Here is a 17,231-nt window from a genome sequence, read left to right on the forward strand (position 1 = left end):
GAGTTGAACCGAAAGTCTCATTACGAAACGATCCTCTTCAAATTTTACATGAAAACGCACATTACGATGACGATCGTAGCACCACGGAATCCATGATATCGTGGTAGCTCCACTGGATTTCAACGAATGACGTTGATACTCCGCTGCTTTATTCAGTTAACGAAAGTGGTCAGTTTAATAAATGAATAACATAATTTAATAGGCAATAGCCAATCGAGTAATAAAAAGCAGGCGCGATAATATTATGTAACATTCATGTAATCAATAATATGATAATAATACGCTATAATGTTTAAGCATACTAGTTCTTGCTCACATTGAATCCTGCGCAAATCGCGCCGTCATTCGCCGTAAGCTTCACCGTAATTTTTGCAAAACCGCTACTTACCTGGAAACAATAAACCTAACCGTTAGAACAATATTTGGTGATTTTCCTTCGTTTATTTACGCAGTCATATCCCCGCGGCTAGAATGCTATTTGTGAATTAGGCAATACCGTGAAACGTCTCGTACCGGGCCATGTTTTCGTTTTCTAATCCAAACGGACGGCTTCGATATTACAGTTTACTCGTGAGCAACTGTTTAGTTTTTTTCTATTTCAGGCTAAGAAAAATTTTGCGCTGTCGTATTACTGCAATAATCATGTCAAATTTGGGTTTCTATCGCGCCGTCATTCGCCGCTTACATTTTGCGCTGTACGCTTACATTGATTTTCGTCTTTTACAAATACGCAGTTGGCCAAATACAAATGGGTGATAGATACTCTTCTACGCTAGAACTACTGTTTCGAACGTACGCAAGTCAGATTCAGATTTAGCGGACCCAAACTGCGTTCTTCGGTAACATTTCTTGTTACAGTGAATTTGACGCAAAAGCATTTTTATTGGGTAAAATTATTGTTTATATTTATTTGATTTCTTTAATACGGCAGCAATGAGCCAAAACGCAACTCATTGTGGCTGGCCGGAGCGGAACTTTATTTATATATATAGCCAGCCCGGCTTCAAATATACTGATAGTGTCCTGCGTCCAATTTGGCTGTTAATCTGCACAACCGGCAATATCATCAACATAATTCTCCTGAGAAAAATCACCACGTTCCAGGCAACATTTCTGGTTTCAGTGGCTGCTTTTGATATGATATTCATGTATACCAGCAACACTATACAATCAAATTTGAATTCGTAGTTCCTTTGTTACTGACGTACTGTGAATTTGTACATATTTGTATTTGTACTCGCATAATCATATCCTGCGAGCTTAATGATGCATGTTATACGCATACTGTACGCATGACATTAACAGTGAATTTTTCGTCCTTTTCAGGTGGTCCTGGTTTTTTGCAATGTACATCCGGGTAAGCTGTACTTACGAGTTAATCTTAACTGTGCGGAACGACAGTGTAGGAAACGTGCTACGTACATACCAATTCTAATTAGCAGAGGCCAATCTATGCACAGTATAAGGAATTTTACGGAATAATTGCAAGTTTACAAAGTGAGGCCTTGGTAAGGCCTATCGGGTATAATAGACTGGTATACTGTACAACTTGGCTACGTCATTTAATTTGACTTGCATCAGTTTCCGCTTATTTCTAAATTTCTGGTAATTATAACTTTCCAGGATCGGGTAGGGGAATACAACATTGCCGGTCAAGCAGCCTGGGCGACACTGACGAGCATCGAGTACTTCGGCAACGTTGCAGCGCTTTGTTCGGATTGGTATGCCTTTACGTTTACGCTTCAGGTAGCGATGATAGTCATCATAAAAATTAAGGAACAAATTCTGAAATTTCTAGGACACTTTTGATATTCAGTCTGATACGGCTGCTAACCGTCATTGATCCATTCTCATCCATCTGGTACACCAAAACAAAAATTCGAATACTGATCACCTGCATAATACCGTTGGCCGGCATTGCCAAAATTTACCAAATGGTCGATTACGGTACGCAGGACAAGCCAGCGCAGAACTCTACATGGCTTAAGCAATGGCGCGATGTTGAGGATATCGGAACTGTAAGTCCGCCCTCGCATTAGACAAGGGCATTCTGATCAATTTAAATTTTGTTCGTTATTTTAATGTATTCTACAATTATGCCCGTATTAGTTGGCGATTCCCGTGGGGGTGTTCCTGGCAATGTTGATTATCAACGTTCTGGTGTTGTTAATCCTGATCAAGCGCCGCATGCTGCAGCCATCAGCCACCGGCGGAAACGTTGACCTGGATAAATTCACAAAATTCTGCCTCCAGCTGGAACGCAAAAAAGGAGAAGTTGTCGTAAATTTTCAGCAAAAGGAAACCCGCGCTGCCACAACCGTGCGCCTTCTGACCGCCTCGGTGGTGTTGTTTCTTATCTGCCGAATTCCCTTTATATCCTGGTATATTCTGCTGATACTGGAACGGCACTGCTTAGCGCATATATCGGACAATGACAGTGTGATATTTCTGATATTTTACTACCAGTTCTTGTACATCAATTTTTCCGTCAATTTCTTAATCTACTGCGGCGTCAGTCGGATATATCTGATGCGCTTTCTGAAATTAACCGCCAGTTGTCGGCATCCGAAAGCGCCGGAATTCCGGTCCCGAAGTACTCTGGAAACAACCCTTTCTGAGAACTCCCCGAATGCTGCGGAAAACATTGAACGGTTCGACGCAGGAAATACTGAAAAAACAATCAGACTGGGAAGAAACGGTACGGTTTTGGCTGCGGAGAAACGTCCTAACAAGCAGGGATGAAAGCGTGAAATACGCGCACACCGGACGTTGCTGTTTTGAGTTATTGAGATATCGCTGGTCTCGACCAGGCTATGAATGTCCAACGCTGGCAATGCTGATACACTATCGTTATAAGAAGTGATACTGTAATCTTTTCATTATAAAGGTTGGCAGTAGCTGACCGCTCCGTTTACAGGAACTGGAAGTAAACTGCATATCGGTTTTCCAGCCTACAGGGACAGAATTTATTTATCAAAGCAGTGCTAATGCGGTTGTGATTTGCAACAGTACTAAAACTAATGTTTGTTCAGCAACATTTGGTGTATCGCATCAGCATGTAAAGTCAATAAAGGGCAAACTACAGTCAAAAATGGCGTATTCAAATGCAGAGACTACTGGCAAGTTTATTTTGGCTGGATAACAATGTCAATACATACTCGTACGAATAATTAAAACATAAAAGTTCAGACGAAATTTCAGAATGCTAAGCGCAACCCAAATTCATATCACAGAATGTCACTTATGTTCGTAATAAAATTCACGGATAAATCAAACGATTTTATCGATATAAAAAATTCCAACAGTCCAACAAAAACGTGTTTTTCCTACAAAATTCCATGAACAATCATCAGTGCGCCACTATGGGAGCAGTCTGACACCCACAAGGATCACACGCGTTTCAATTTCAAGGTTCTGCAATTCGTCGCATAGTATTACTGGCCTTTCTTATCATCGGTACCCTTTGCGGCGAGAAATTCGTTATACTGCCGATCGGTTCCAAACAATTTATCCCACCAAGTAAATGTTGATGCATAATTGCCAGTAAAGTTCTGATGATGAAAGTCATGGTAGCGGGCTCCTAAACGAAAAACAACATCTAAAAACCAGCCTGTGTGGACCCCAAGTTCATAACTACAGAGTACCTGCATAACCCGGAACCAAATGAAACGGATTAATCCACGGAATGTCATAACCACTATGCACGTCAATCGTTTCCAGCAGCCGGAAAGTGACCCACACCCACAGCAAGATAATGTGTGTGCAAAATGTCATAATGCCGATGAAGAATCCCGCTCCCAAGATTAACGTTTCCGCCGGATGGGCATACTCAGCCACCATACCGAACGGCGCCTGTCAACACAAAACACAGCGAATCACCGCTTGTAACACCAAGAACAACAGACTTTCAATTTATCATTCATAAAATCAGATGAATTAGAAAGACAGTCAAAAACTTGCTGTTATCGACCTTAATAAATCATCATCAGGCACAGACCGAATGCTTGCCTGATAATTGTGGTGAATTTTGTGGATATGTTTGTAGATGCTGCGATGGTGCAGTGCGCGATGAAGAAAATAATGCCATGTGTCTTCAATTACCGCGCAGCCCAGTACTTGCCCCGTTAAGACATACCAGCGCGGCATGGAATCCCAAGCGTAGGGAATATCGAAGTACTCGGTAAATGTAAAGGTCCCGCAGATCAGCGGGAACTGAAAACATACAAAAAAATAAGTAGGCTTATAAAAGATGCACAAGCGAAACAGGCGTGGATGATGTGGAATCAAACTGAATAAGCATCAATATCCACGGGCTCATACCTGAATGCAGAAATGGCTAAACATTAATTTTTTAAAGCATTTCCACTGCTGTTCAAATGTTTCAGGTTTATTCCTTTGGATTTTAAAGCGCTGCATAAAGGGAATGAACTGGAACATAAACGCCGGCAGGCATGCTCCGAAGTAAACAATCTACAACATTGCAAAACGGGCAAAAGGACATCACCACATGGTACACATAATGTATGTATTTATCTCAACTAAAGGTTTATTACTATTCTAGCGGAATCTAGATTCTAGCCATGAAATAGATGGGCCTAATGTAACATTTCCCCGATACACAAAATTCGAAAACTGAACTATGAAATAATTCTCACGGCTATGACCAGCCACTACTCAGTGACTACTGCTTTAAACTTTGTTTTGTAAAGTAAATAGTATAGATATTACTAAAACATCCGACTATGAAAACTATGAAATACCCCACACTTGTATGCCCAAAGTAACTGCCGCATAAAAGCTACATTAGAAGAGAATGCTGTCACTCACTTCGTGTACTAGGACAGATCCAAAAACAGAGATCTGGAATTTCGTGTAGCGACTTAACATGCTTTCCCAGATAAATCTAAAGGGCTCCCGTAAGAAGTCATCCGCAATGATTCTTGGCAGAATACCGAAATCATCCGAAAGAGAAGTAGTATTATTAACCATTCCGAGATTTGCCATTTTCCTACAAGAGCTCCAGAACAGCAATCCGTACTATGGAAGACGTGTTCTTTTTCTAATGGAATTCAACAGGAACTGACAAGCCGTGGCAAGCAAAGATTCTGGGAGCTGGAAACCGCTAATATTGTGGAGCACTTTCTGCATGCTCCTTCCGCACAACTGGTCCGAAAAGAAACCCGGTCACTACTGCGCAGTACTCGACACGGAATTCCGAACAGCAGATGAGCAAAATCCAGAACAGCGACTGGTAACTGGCTAGAAAAGTGGTTCCACTACGCTGAAGCGAATGATCGGATCAGCTGATTGGGACGATAAACAAGCGGAAACGAGAAACTTGGACTGATTGGATCTGCTGAATGGAGATGCACTGCCGTCATGGCTCTCACCATACAAATATCGGATCGCTATGGCATCCGCCCAGAGACATCGCATGGGTGCAGATTTGCACCGTGCAATAGTATTTTTGTCCCTGGCCAGGACGCCGAAACTTTTTAGAAGAGGAATTGTTGAAATTGTACTATGTTAGCAATTTATATCTCGCGATAAGAACCAGAAACGAGAGATCCGAGTTCACACAGAAATGATCTAGGGATTTCCTTCGTATAAGGTACCGGTATGTGAGAAAAAAACTGTTTAAAGAGCTAATGAGTGGTAACCGCATACGGCCCATACTACTACTCTAGTACGTATCCAAAGCTTAAAATCCGTGTTGAGTCTGTTGACCACTGCAACAAATTAACTCGTAACAAAGAAGCTATAATTAGTCAATGCATTTTGGAAATCGTGCAGCACGTTCTGGACTGTTCCAGAAACCAAACTGCATTTTAAAAGAAATTTCCAGTCAACATTTAAATCCATTGTTTAATTGGTTTCGGCCGGTAATAACTATCATCAAGATTTTTTTTTCACGGCCGAACCTTAGCGATCTGTTGTGCCGGCTAGACAAACTCCGTTCAAAAGCATCACAGGGACATGTCAAAAATAAAAGCAGAATCAAGCTGAAGGTACGTTATATTCAGTTAACCGTCAGACTTGAACAAAGCGACACTGGGTCTGATGCTGTCAACAAAAATAAAATGGAGACTTATAAGTACTGTACATCAACCGATACTTGTGAACCGTGAACAAGTTTCGCGCAGAAATCAAAAGTGCGTATGAGGGAAACCAAACTCGGATGATGGCAGATAATGCCGCACGCATACAGAGTACTGCGGAAAAAAACAGCGTCACGGACACGCAGCACCATGCTACTCAACAATTTAGCCCACTCTTTACAGACGATCCATACTTTTATCGGCCGGTCTAAGTGATCACATTCACGGGATCATAGGCAAATTCCAGGACGATCAGATCAAACCAGAGGAACTTAAAGATTAAACGCAAGTTCTTGAATGCTGCGCTCTGTGACAGGAGCCAACGCATTTAAGCGAAAAGGAAATAAATAATGATGATGATCAGTGGGAATCAAACACTGGGAACGGCAGCGTGACTGACATCTTGAGAAGGGGAGACTGGCACCACGAGGGCCGCGGATTTGTGCGCATGCATGTCCAAACTGCGACTGCGTGTCTGTTTGGCTCGCAAGGCCAGCGCCTGGGCATCTTCCACGTCCGAAGCTGACTCGGATCCGGTATCCTGTGCACTAGCGGATGCTAAAGCAAAGCAGCCCATCGAAGGACTCCGGTGTTTCTTATGGGAGGGAGAGAAAAATCTACGTATCACCTAAAACGCAACAAATATTTACGCTTAAGCATGTTCAAGTCCCAAACCAATTCAATTCGCGCCTTGAATTTCAACGCTGGAATTAAATACAGCAAAAACAACTGATGAAACCGTTTACTACATATATAATCCATAACCATTTACTGTCCGACTATAGTGTTTATAAATCCTATACAAACCTGTATGCTTCCACTTTTTCTCACGCGTCCCAAAACTGGACTAATTGGCCGGAAAAAGGGACCGTCTTTCACAACCGTATTATGGAATGTCTGCCAAATATTAACATCAGTTGACACCCATGAGAAAAAACTACATACCACTGCCTGCTTTAAAACACCTAATGTTTAATCAGATACCCTGAAAACACAAAACCATATGATTCGAATAAAGAAACAACCGAAGATTATTGCAGAAACCAAGCAGAGCTTGCAGAAACGAGCCGGAACACCGAACACAAATCAAACGCGTCATGGAATAACGAAACAACAAAAGCATACTTTTTCGCCTTCACTCAGACGCTTTTCAATGCGTTCGGCCAGCCCACGACAGAATCCGACCACTTTGCTTGTTAGCCGAATGGGCGGACATTCCACTTGCATGGTCACCGAGCTGAAGAACCTTTGCAGACAAAACATAATGCAAACCACATTTCCGTTTCTGAAGACTTTTTACTTACGGAATTGAGAGGAGAAATTTTACAGTTGGCATGCCCTTAACAAAGCACGCCTCGGTAGTGATCAAAAGATTGAGAATGGACTGAACATCGGACGGACACTCAGGCGGCAGAGATTCAATGCACGGTGCATCCAGACCTTCTCCAAAGGTCATTTCATATAAAATCCTCCCAAAACAGTACACATCAATAGACGGAAACATCTAAAAGGTATCTACGGTCAGGATAAAATAAACAAAAGCCGCAACAATCTCCTACCGAGATTTTTGGAAGTTGTACAAGATACGGGCGATAATAGGCAGGAAGGCCAATAATGGAGTTGTGAAGACCGGCCAGACGACATGTGCCCCTTTCCAGCATTACATTACGAGCGTGCAGATTTCCTGAAAAAAAAACCCTTCCGTTTAAAGTATACACAGTCCACAGAAGGCCCTTTTGTCCAAGAGCAACTCAGAACCTTACAAAAATTTTCGGTAATCTAGTCCATATTAAACGCACAAAAACAGAAGAAATAACGGTTTTTATCCATCTAATAATGTCCAGTCAGCTATAGTAAAGTAACCAAAGCACAGTATACGTAAATCACGCAAAAAGGTAACCATTAAAGATCTTATTACCATAAGGTATGCCGGCTTCGTGGATAACATTCAAAGCCTCCAAAATCTGTCGACCATATGTACGCACTTCATCCAAACTAAACGGCCGGCGTTCGTGGCAACGTATATACTTTTTGTGAAAATGTTTGGTAAACCGAGATTTATAAATGCGATCCTTCAGCGAACCACCGGAGCAGATGGGTTCCATAATCAGGCACCCCGCTTCATGAAAACTTTCATAAACGATAGGAAATATCAATGGATGCTGCAAATAACAAAAAAATTTCCCCAATTATTCCCTGTTTAGGCGTTTTGTAAACAACAACAACAAGTGACCTGTAGGTGTAAAACCTGCAGCTGCTTCAACGCTTCCTGGCGCTCTTTCACTTCCACGTGCGAGTATTTCCGGTTCACGAAGGTCTACATCAGCAATTAAAACAGTTGCCTCCAAGAATATTATCACGATGAATCGATTTTTTTGCAACCTTACCCAGCTCATCATCAGTTTGGAATCCCGGTTCAGGCTTTCTCTGACAATAGCGTAATGTTTGGCAAACCGCCAGCCAATGCATGGCAATCGCTCATCGATCTCCCATATTCCTTCGCTGTTTAGTACCATCTTCGCATGTTGCATAGCTAAACCTACAAGAAAATTATCAAGTTAAACTATCGCGATAAACAAATAGTACGACAAAACTTACCATGCCAATCGGTCAAACCCAACTTCGGAAATAAGAGATAGCGCAGGGAGGGGTTGGTACAAGCCAAAAGGCTAGTGCAGATCGACTGCAGAAATTCCTAAATGCAATCATTCTTACTGTTAGTTGAAGTATTGCAAAATTTATAATCAACAAGCAGCTACACTGCATAAAGAAACTGTCCAACATAGACAAGAGGGTCTATTCATCTTCTAAAGCAAAAGCAACAAGCGAACTATTTTCAAATTCTTGGGATAATTCGGCACTCTGTTAATGTGCATCACAGAATGAGAATCAGATAGCAAGAAACTAGAATTAACTGTAAAGCAGGATAATTCCCATGATTACCAACCTGCCAATAGGTGCGCCTAGCATTGATGGCCGGCTTTGTCGAAGCCATTGTTGCCATATTGGTCGGCAGTGCTGTCAGCACATCCAGTTCCCCGGCGACACTGGACGCGGACGACTGATCACTGGCCAAACTAGGCACCGGAGATGGACAGGGTGAAGCGGTCGGTTCAACGGTCTCGTGATGGTATTCTTCGCGCTCTCTTCCGCTGGTTTTGCGAGTTCGAGAATGTCCCGGAGTACATCCCGGCGCATAGCCTTCGCGTTTGAGATCAGCGGCCAGCTGGTGCAGGGCATCACAGGAAATTTCCACCATAAAATCCTTGTAGGCAGCGTCACTGAACGGGCCTGTTCGTACACGAACGGTGTACATCTAAAAATCAACAAACACTGGGAAACCGTGAACACTGCGGAAATGAAAATACGCACAGCCGACTAAACAGCTGCATCATCTTTCTGCATAAATACACTTGTTAAGTATGTGTCTCATGTGTCTGTGCCGAAAGAGCACATATCCATATTGCAAATATTTGTGCTTGCTGACAGCTCTTTTGCCGAGTGCATCCATCTCCATCTATCAGATGTTTTTAATGGCAATCGTAAAAATGTTATAGCGGTCCAAGACGGACCATCCCAAGAAGAAACAGTTAGTTTCATTCACACAGAGCGTCAGAGCTGCTACATTAAAATTCTTCTATTTCTTCTAATTTACAAAGCAACTAGCTGAAACTGAAATCGGACAAAAAAAATTACCAAAATCAAATGTCCACATTTATCATACATTAAAGTCATGGCAGACCTTGAAAGCAGGGTACCCCACATGTGGTTGCGCTTTCACGCATCAGAAACCTCGCATTTTAATTATGCACCCCCGAAGGCCACTTGATCTGCTATGCAGACGAAATGGAAGCGTGACGATGCTATTATCACAGTTCACCGTGCATGTTAATTTATTCCGCGAGACAGACGCAGAAATCGAAAACTGACATTCTTCATTATTTTTGGCAGCGCACCAAATCAGGAAGACAACTGCAGGCAGATATTAAAATTAACTCACGCAGAAGTTCTAGGTAAATAAAACATACTTCCGGTAGCGTTAGTCACAGTGCAATAACCGAATCAGAACTCCACGACTCGCATTTCCGCATGCGCCTTCCAGATTAACTTCTAGTTAACTGTTAACTGATTAAAATAATTCAGTTACTTATTACTGTCCGTAATATGACCAGCACGTCTGCACAACCAAACAAAGGGCAGTCTAAAAAGTTTTATAACTGACCATCCGAGAGCGAAAAAGAAAACTTACCACCGTTCGTTTGCCCTTTTCTTTACGCTCGTCCACGATATCGAGGCAGAGCGGCAGGAGATCGTCGTAGCGATGCGAATTGAAGAACTCTTCGCTGGCTGGATCGCGATGATGATGGCGGTGCGACTGCTGACTGCCACGATCTGCCCAACGCTCCGGCTGCTCTGGTCCACTGTAGCTTCCGTTGGAGCTGGCCGTGTCCAAGGAAGGGGACATTTCATGGTTGAGATCGGCCAGAGGAGCGCCGTTTTGCGAGACCGAGTGCGCTGCAAAGTTCGTCGTCCACTTGGTGGCCATGGTGTCATTGGACTTAGCAAGTCTGTGAGCACTTCTTCGTCAGTCAAAGAAGAGGCGTTAAAAACAACATGTCGGAGCTAAATTTCCGGTAATAACCAGCTAAGGAATATCAGATGCAGCCGATCAGCAACGTCGATTTGATACGATTGCGGCATTGCCGATTAGAGATTCCAGACATCTGCCGTTAATTTTGGCGTTCAACGCACAAATATATTATTTTAAGCACACTGAAATTCTGGAAGAGATTTGCGTGTTTGCACATTCAGACCATTTCAAGAAATGAATGACAACACAGTTTTTAGGATAATTCCGTCGCTGCGAGATGTGAAATCCTAGACAGATAGTTCGATAGCAGCGCAAATGTTTCAGACGAGCAGGAACTACGTACAATGGCTATGCCAGCCTCAAGGCTCATGTACGAGTAGCTCCAAGCCATCAAGGTAACAACATACCGAGCGTTTGTAAACACATTACAAATCAGCCATAAAGAAACAATCGAGTCGAGAAGATAAACTAATGCCTGCTTGTTTACATTCAATCGGCTGAGGCACAGAGTTTAACGGAAACTAAAAATTCCAAATAACCGATGAGTCAGCGACTAAAGTCTAAAAGGGAAGACATTTCCCGACCATCTGACGACTGACGTGACGATTTATTAGATGTGTGCGTCTGTGAGATATCGGGACCGATTGCATGGGGCTGCACGGTATGTACATAGCAGGTACGTACTACTACTACGTACTTTGCTGCGACGAGCTGCGTCACAGTAATGTGTATGTGTAAGTACTTACTAACCATAAGTGCCAAACGCATAACATGTAACTGCCCCACAGGGCGAATGCGTAATGTGCAGATGACCGGAAGCTTGTACGTCTAGCTGTGTCAGCTGGAATTCCCAGCTAACAGCTGGACTACCACGTGTACCGGGTAAGTGTTCTTCTTTTATAAGCCTTTCAATCTTTGAAGTTTTTAAAATAATGAAAAATCCACCAGGTGCTGAAGAGACAATCGCTACTGTATGTCGGGCTTACATACACATTCAGTGCCAGCAAAGTACAAATAAATTATCCCTAGAGTAGACAATAACTATCACTACTTGGACTCAGGTAAACGTGACCTTCACTGTTCTTACTTGATAAACAAAATATTAATATAGCTATATTACAGTATATTAGTACATATGCCCGTTTACCATTTTGCGTGTGCTCAGTATGCGAAGTTACCGGTACCTACCCACATTTACTGTAACATTACAATAATAACTTGGATATTGAAGTATGGGATATTTGGCAACCGTTCGATCGAGCTGTATGCAGTATTACATAAATATACCGAATTTCAAAATTAAATTGAAAAATTTCACGCGAAATAACTATCTATTACTTTTCCAGTATCGTATTGTAAGTTTAATATCAGGTGTCCTTAGTTCCAAGATTCACTTTAAAAAATCAGTCGTGTCCATTTTCTTGTAACATCCAACACCCCTTTCGGCGGCTTTCGCGATATTAATCTTATGCATTAACATTTCTAGAGTAGGTTTGAGGGAAACGTGCCGTTTGTGCGTACAATTCATAGCGCATGTATTCTATAGTATGCGCTATGCAATATCTGCATGCATAACGTATTCACGATCTGCAGGCAATCTTTTGTAGAATGCAAACAGTTAGTTAAAGCCGAACATTTGAACGTTTAAAAGCGCACGAACGATCCGTTGTTAATTTCCATTAAGAGCTTCTTATCAACTGTGCAGCAAAGTTCATTGCAGCGCATTAATTGCCTTAAGGGGTACTTAGAAAAATAGTATAATGTTTTGTCAAGTTCATATACATGCAACCGCGCGCTCGCGCCGGCATCAGTCATGGCCGCCTGCCGCATTTTCTCCATTATACCATTATTCACAATGAATATCATTTTGCAATGATGTCTTAGTATTTTTATGCTTCGCATAGCCATAGTTAAGTGAAGACTCGCGACCATTACGCGTACAGGTATATATTACGGCTGACAACAGTTGTTCGGATAAATGCACTGGCGGATGTTTTTTTGCGCCTGTTTGCAACTTTTCTACTGACTATCCTTTTTTTATGTGTTTCACGATGTCTTAGTCCTATCACCACAGCCTCCCCGGGAACACCACCATCTTTGCACACCAAAGTCCAGTTTTTTTTACTAAGTGTTCCACTCTGCATATGCTCATTATTTGGCTGTACTAAAGCTGGACGGGAAAAGATAATAAGACAGTGTCGTCCTGATAACAATATGTAAACCACATAAAAAATTTCTTGATCACTCCTTCCTGAAATTACGCGTTAACTACACTGGAAGCCAAATTTTTGTATCTGCCATCCATCGATCTTATGTTGGAATACAAAGGACGCTGAAACAGCACTAGTATTTTCCCTCAAATAATTATATTCATTGTGGAAAATCTCAGCTTCCGGTACAGTACCTTTCGTGATTTCCACATTGGCGTCATTGTTGGATTGTCGTTCTAGTGGTAAGTGAGACTTGGTCTGCTTATAAGCGCGCCAGCAGTACGTACAGATAAATTGTTGATCCCATGTTCGCATAATATCTAACAATATATGCATAAGCAGTATATTGAAATGTTATGTATATATTGAAATGACGCTTATTACAGCGCTTATAATTATGAAGTTTTTTTTTCAAACTGAAAGTTATTTCCGGTGCGAACACCTAATTATGCGAACCAAAAAAGGGGTCGCCCTTAAAAAATGATATGAGATGGGCAGTACTGCCCATCTCATATCATTTTTTAAGGGCGACCCCTATTTTGGTCCCCGTATTCCACGTATAGTCGTATACCTCTATATTCTGTCTGTAGTAAGGTCAACGGTGTATTCTCCATTATTTTGCTTTTGTATATAGATGACAGTCTTCCTGTAGTGTATACCGTATTCCCACGTATTCTACCTATACGCTGTATTCTACTTTTATGCTGTCGGTATTCACCATGTACATCGCGAATACGTGGGAAACTGTTAAAAACTGCATGTACCTGACGTTATAATTAGTCACGACCCACACAAGCAAGGTGGATTGTGCCTGCAGAGTGCGCCCGGCTATTCCCACTTATATAACTACTTACTTGTATTCCCAAAGTGTTCTCCAGATTCTTTTGCCTCGCTTCAATGATTGCGGTCTACCGGCATCACCTTACCGTATTACCAGGTACTCTGCTCGTATTGTGCACAGTGCCCCATGCATTCTTCGGTTTATTAACTAAAGAATTTATAATACGCTCTGAATTCGGGCAAAATACGTGTGCAATACATAATAAATAATAATATAGCGATACACTAAAAAAGACTGCAGCCTTGCTTAAAAATCACTCTACTAGATAGTAGATAATGGTAAACACACCGGAAATACATTGGGAATGCAAGCAGAATACGCAGGAATATATACCGGCTCATTGGCAGAGAATACTGAAATTATACATGCAAAGTGGAGAATGGAGCAGGAACACAAGAGGAATACAAGCAGATTATCGTAGAAATACGTGGAATACGGTGGCAAAAAAAATTGGGTTGCTTTTATAGAGTGGTACGAAATGGGAAATATCAGCATTGTACGCTACGTACGGATATATAAATATATGCACGCATATAAGTTTAGTTTCTGTTGTTCACTTCTTGTGCTGCAACAAATATTGGACGTTATTACAATTTCTAACTTTTTGAAAATGCGTGTACTAGTACTTAAAATACTTACTGTGCAGACTATGCAGTATTAAGTATCTTTTAGAACCGTGAAATGCAAACCATTTTATTGTACAAAAAATGCGCTTGAGAGTAAACTATGACTGGTTAAAATTCGTAAAATTGGTTTATCGCAACTCTTTTCTTATATTACAAGGCGAGTGAAAATATCGATTGAAATCGAGTGTGTCTATGTTACAGGTGTTATCCCACTGGATCAGAAATATTTTTCAAGCAAGAATGTATAAGCAGTCTGTAATACGTTCCCTATCCTCTCCCCCACCGACTCCATCGGGAATTACCGTGGTGACCGGCAACCATGCAACTACAACACACCCTGATTCCTCATCGGGTTCCCATTTCGACGAGGCCCCGCGTATCTTTGATCACCGCTTTCCCAGCCGTTTTCGGCCGTCCGCCCTGCAGCCGCCGCGGTCGGCTCGCGGTCATCAGACGGAACCGGCTGTACGGCGCGAGAGCAGCGTGACGCGCAATAATGAGGTACAGATCCAACGACTGAAAAATCTCACCAGCGAACTACAGGCCAAACTCCAGATAAAAAATCAGGAAAATAACCAACTGAAACTAGAACTCTCCCGACTGAAAACTGACCACGAGAGGGCACTTCGTCAAGCCATGCTGCAGCAGAAGACCGCCACGGAACAGATGGTCCGCACACTAAAACATGCGGAGGATATCATTAAGGAAAAAGAAAAGGTCATTCGGCGTCAGGAGGAAGTTATTCGGAAATCCTCTATGCTACCGATGAAAACGCCAGTTTTTGGTAATGCGTACGTTGCCCCCGCTGCCAGTAGTCGGCAGGCAGTACGCACACCACCGACTCGCCACAGATCATTCCACGGTCCGACGCGAAGTGGAGAAGTCTCAGCCAGCAGTCCCACCTCCTTTCGAAGGACCACTTCGTTGCGTGCAAAACCTGCTGAAAATGATCAAAATGTTAACCCGTTGAGTGGAAAAATTTACCACCGGGAAATCATCCCGTCAACAAAAGTGAACAGCACACATAATGCGCATATCGCGGTATGTTACGCATATAATAAATTGTTGTGAAAGTCTTTCCAAGTACAACACGATAACATTGGGGTGTTTGCTTGCTAAACTAGAAATATTAAAAGTTCTAACGTGGAATTCGTCAGATTTTGGAAAAAATATCCCCAAAGTTGCGCTCAGTTTATTCATTTATGTATAAAAAGGTCAAGCAATTGCAGGAATCTGGCCAGCTAAATAGCAACAACTTTGCCACTTCTTTCCCAGCAGCCAGCACTAATGAGAACGTCATCGATTCTAGACCCGTTAACAGCAGCAACGTTAACATACTGGACTTGTCTGAGAAGAGTTTGTGGTTACGCCAAAGATCACGACCGGCAGCAGAATACAACGATCTCAAGGCAAATCGTCAAGTGCAACGAAAGGTACACGCACTCGCTTTCTCTATAACCATTTTGCGTTTGAATAAATTCAGTTTACGTCATAAACACGTGTTTTCAGTTTGTGCAGTGGTTTTCTCCAGCATTCAATGCTGAATAAATGACTCCAGCGAGTTAAGTTGCTTATTGGCATGCATTTATTAAGCAGAATTTTATCGTAGAATAACTAGAAGGATAGTGCGTAGACGCCCAAATTACCTGCTGATATTTACTCTGTATATATTGACATCTCTCTATTCCAGTAACCTTTAGGAGAAAAAGGAAATATACTACTGCTAAACTGCAATACTAATATTTTAGTATTATTATCTCAAATCGTGTTAGGTGATACAACATGGAGATTGAACAAGGCCAGGACCGCTTTTTGGGAGTACAGATTACGAATGGTTGAACAAGGAATGTTCATTCATTCTGTACTCCAAGTGCGCGGACCTGATATATATATATACGTACACTTTAGCTAAATTGTGTTTCAAAACAAAAAAGAAGTTTTTCACTGCATGAACCGCTGAAACAGTGTACGGTATGTGCCTAACATGTACAAAGTGCAGTTATGCAACATTAATGGCTAATCTTGGATAGTAGCGGCGCGTAAGGTGGAAAAGTCAAAAGCCGATGGATCACACAAACCAAGCTTCAATTTGGGATTATTGACTTTACTAATTATGCAAATTCATTCAGTAGAAAAATTAAAAGAAGCCCAGAGAGCTGTTACACAGCCTCCTGCATGATCTGTAGCTAATATGCGTTGCAGGGATCAGCAACTATATACGTAGAATCGCATCTGACGGCCATGCTTCAATCTTCCTGCCACTATTTGTGCCATGATAATATCGTTTCCGAGAGCATACAACGAAAAGCGTCTTTCAGACATTCTACGATTGACACGAAAGCGAAGAATCTCGTTTCTGTACAAACGATCCATACATGTGCTTTTTTCCAACATACACTTATTTATATTACGCGTGCCCTTTATAACAACACGAAATTGCCCGTATAACGTGGCACTTATAGTAAAGTGGCCATTACGGCCGTTCACATTTTACCGTTGATAATTGTTTATTTTGTTACCAAAGATGGAATCATATACAGCTGTGCATTCAAAATATAGTTGTTTCTGTGTACATGGAAGCCGGCTCTGTGAATTTGATTTGTAAAATGACTGCATTTGATGTAAAAAAAGTCATCTTATCCGATTACTATTACACCACGAGCGATAATCGTCAAAAATCGTTTTTTTGTGCGACGTCAGAGGAATGGTTTGTTAATTCATTGTGAGGGCTGTATGGAGACATTTCATTTTGCAAGTATCAAATGTTCCCCTAGTGTCATTTTGTATGCGTTGCTAATAATCTTTTACACCAGCTTCAAAAATTTGATGCTTCAGGGGGATCATTATGGCTATTACGCGACCTCC

General features: G+C 41.8%; 3 protein-coding genes across 3 annotated transcripts; 1 reads left to right on the forward strand and 2 right to left on the reverse strand.

The window, feature by feature from the left end:
* Positions 1-548: 548 nt before the first annotated feature.
* Positions 549-3,089, forward strand: LOC129580992 (uncharacterized). The gene is made up of 5 exons (XM_055471794.1): positions 549-1,148; positions 1,327-1,357; positions 1,624-1,721; positions 1,799-2,018; positions 2,110-3,089. The coding sequence occupies exons 1-5, from the start codon at positions 934-936 to the stop codon at positions 2,740-2,742; spliced, it is 1,197 nt and encodes a 398-aa protein (XP_055327769.1). The 5' UTR covers positions 549-933; the 3' UTR covers positions 2,743-3,089.
* An 18-nt stretch (positions 3,090-3,107) lies between these two features.
* LOC129580993 (methylsterol monooxygenase 1-like) lies at positions 3,108-5,329 on the reverse strand. The gene is made up of 5 exons (XM_055471795.1): positions 4,828-5,329; positions 4,321-4,470; positions 4,009-4,212; positions 3,645-3,852; positions 3,108-3,580 (listed from the first exon to the last, which is right to left on the reverse strand). The coding sequence occupies exons 1-5, from the start codon at positions 5,002-5,004 to the stop codon at positions 3,435-3,437; spliced, it is 885 nt and encodes a 294-aa protein (XP_055327770.1). The 5' UTR covers positions 5,005-5,329; the 3' UTR covers positions 3,108-3,434.
* Positions 5,330-5,851: 522 nt separating this feature from the next.
* On the reverse strand, positions 5,852-11,301 carry LOC129581415 (PX domain-containing protein kinase-like protein). Its single transcript, XM_055472465.1, has 11 exons — positions 10,348-11,301; positions 9,046-9,414; positions 8,697-8,793; positions 8,486-8,637; positions 8,332-8,415; positions 8,017-8,260; positions 7,658-7,782; positions 7,403-7,602; positions 7,224-7,344; positions 6,906-6,995; positions 5,852-6,726 (listed from the first exon to the last, which is right to left on the reverse strand). Exons 1-11 carry the CDS (start codon positions 10,642-10,644, stop codon positions 6,469-6,471), a joined length of 2,037 nt encoding a protein of 678 aa, XP_055328440.1. The 5' UTR covers positions 10,645-11,301; the 3' UTR covers positions 5,852-6,468.
* Between the last annotated feature and the right edge of the window lie 5,930 nt (positions 11,302-17,231).

This window comes from Paramacrobiotus metropolitanus, unplaced genomic scaffold, assembly GCF_019649055.1.
Source record: "Paramacrobiotus metropolitanus isolate TYO unplaced genomic scaffold, Prichtersi_v1.0 Parri_scaffold0000005, whole genome shotgun sequence".
In the NCBI taxonomy this organism is placed as follows: domain Eukaryota; kingdom Metazoa; phylum Tardigrada; class Eutardigrada; order Parachela; family Macrobiotidae; genus Paramacrobiotus; species Paramacrobiotus metropolitanus.

Excerpts from the sequence above, each read along its gene's own strand:
- LOC129580992 (XM_055471794.1), top strand. The coding sequence starts at position 934 with ATGAGCCAAAACGCAACTCATTGTGGCTGGCCGGAGCGGAACTTTATT. Across the intron at positions 1,358-1,623 it reads TTTTTGCAATGTACATCCGG|GATCGGGTAGGGGAATACAA; the intron begins GTAAGCTGTACT and ends ATAACTTTCCAG. Across the intron at positions 2,019-2,109 it reads ATGTTGAGGATATCGGAACT|TTGGCGATTCCCGTGGGGGT; the intron begins GTAAGTCCGCCC and ends TGCCCGTATTAG.
- LOC129580993 (XM_055471795.1), bottom strand. The coding sequence starts at position 5,004 with ATGGCAAATCTCGGAATGGTTAATAATACTACTTCTCTTTCGGATGAT. Across the intron at positions 3,853-4,008 it reads AAATTCACCACAATTATCAG|GCGCCGTTCGGTATGGTGGC; the intron begins GCAAGCATTCGG and ends TTGTGTTGACAG. Across the intron at positions 3,581-3,644 it reads TTTGGTTCCGGGTTATGCAG|GAGCCCGCTACCATGACTTT; the intron begins GTACTCTGTAGT and ends TTTTTCGTTTAG.
- LOC129581415 (XM_055472465.1), bottom strand. The coding sequence starts at position 10,644 with ATGGCCACCAAGTGGACGACGAACTTTGCAGCGCACTCGGTCTCGCAA. Across the intron at positions 8,794-9,045 it reads CTAGGCGCACCTATTGGCAG|GAATTTCTGCAGTCGATCTG; the intron begins GTTGGTAATCAT and ends GATTGCATTTAG. Across the intron at positions 8,638-8,696 it reads GGGTTTGACCGATTGGCATG|GTTTAGCTATGCAACATGCG; the intron begins GTAAGTTTTGTC and ends ATTTTCTTGTAG.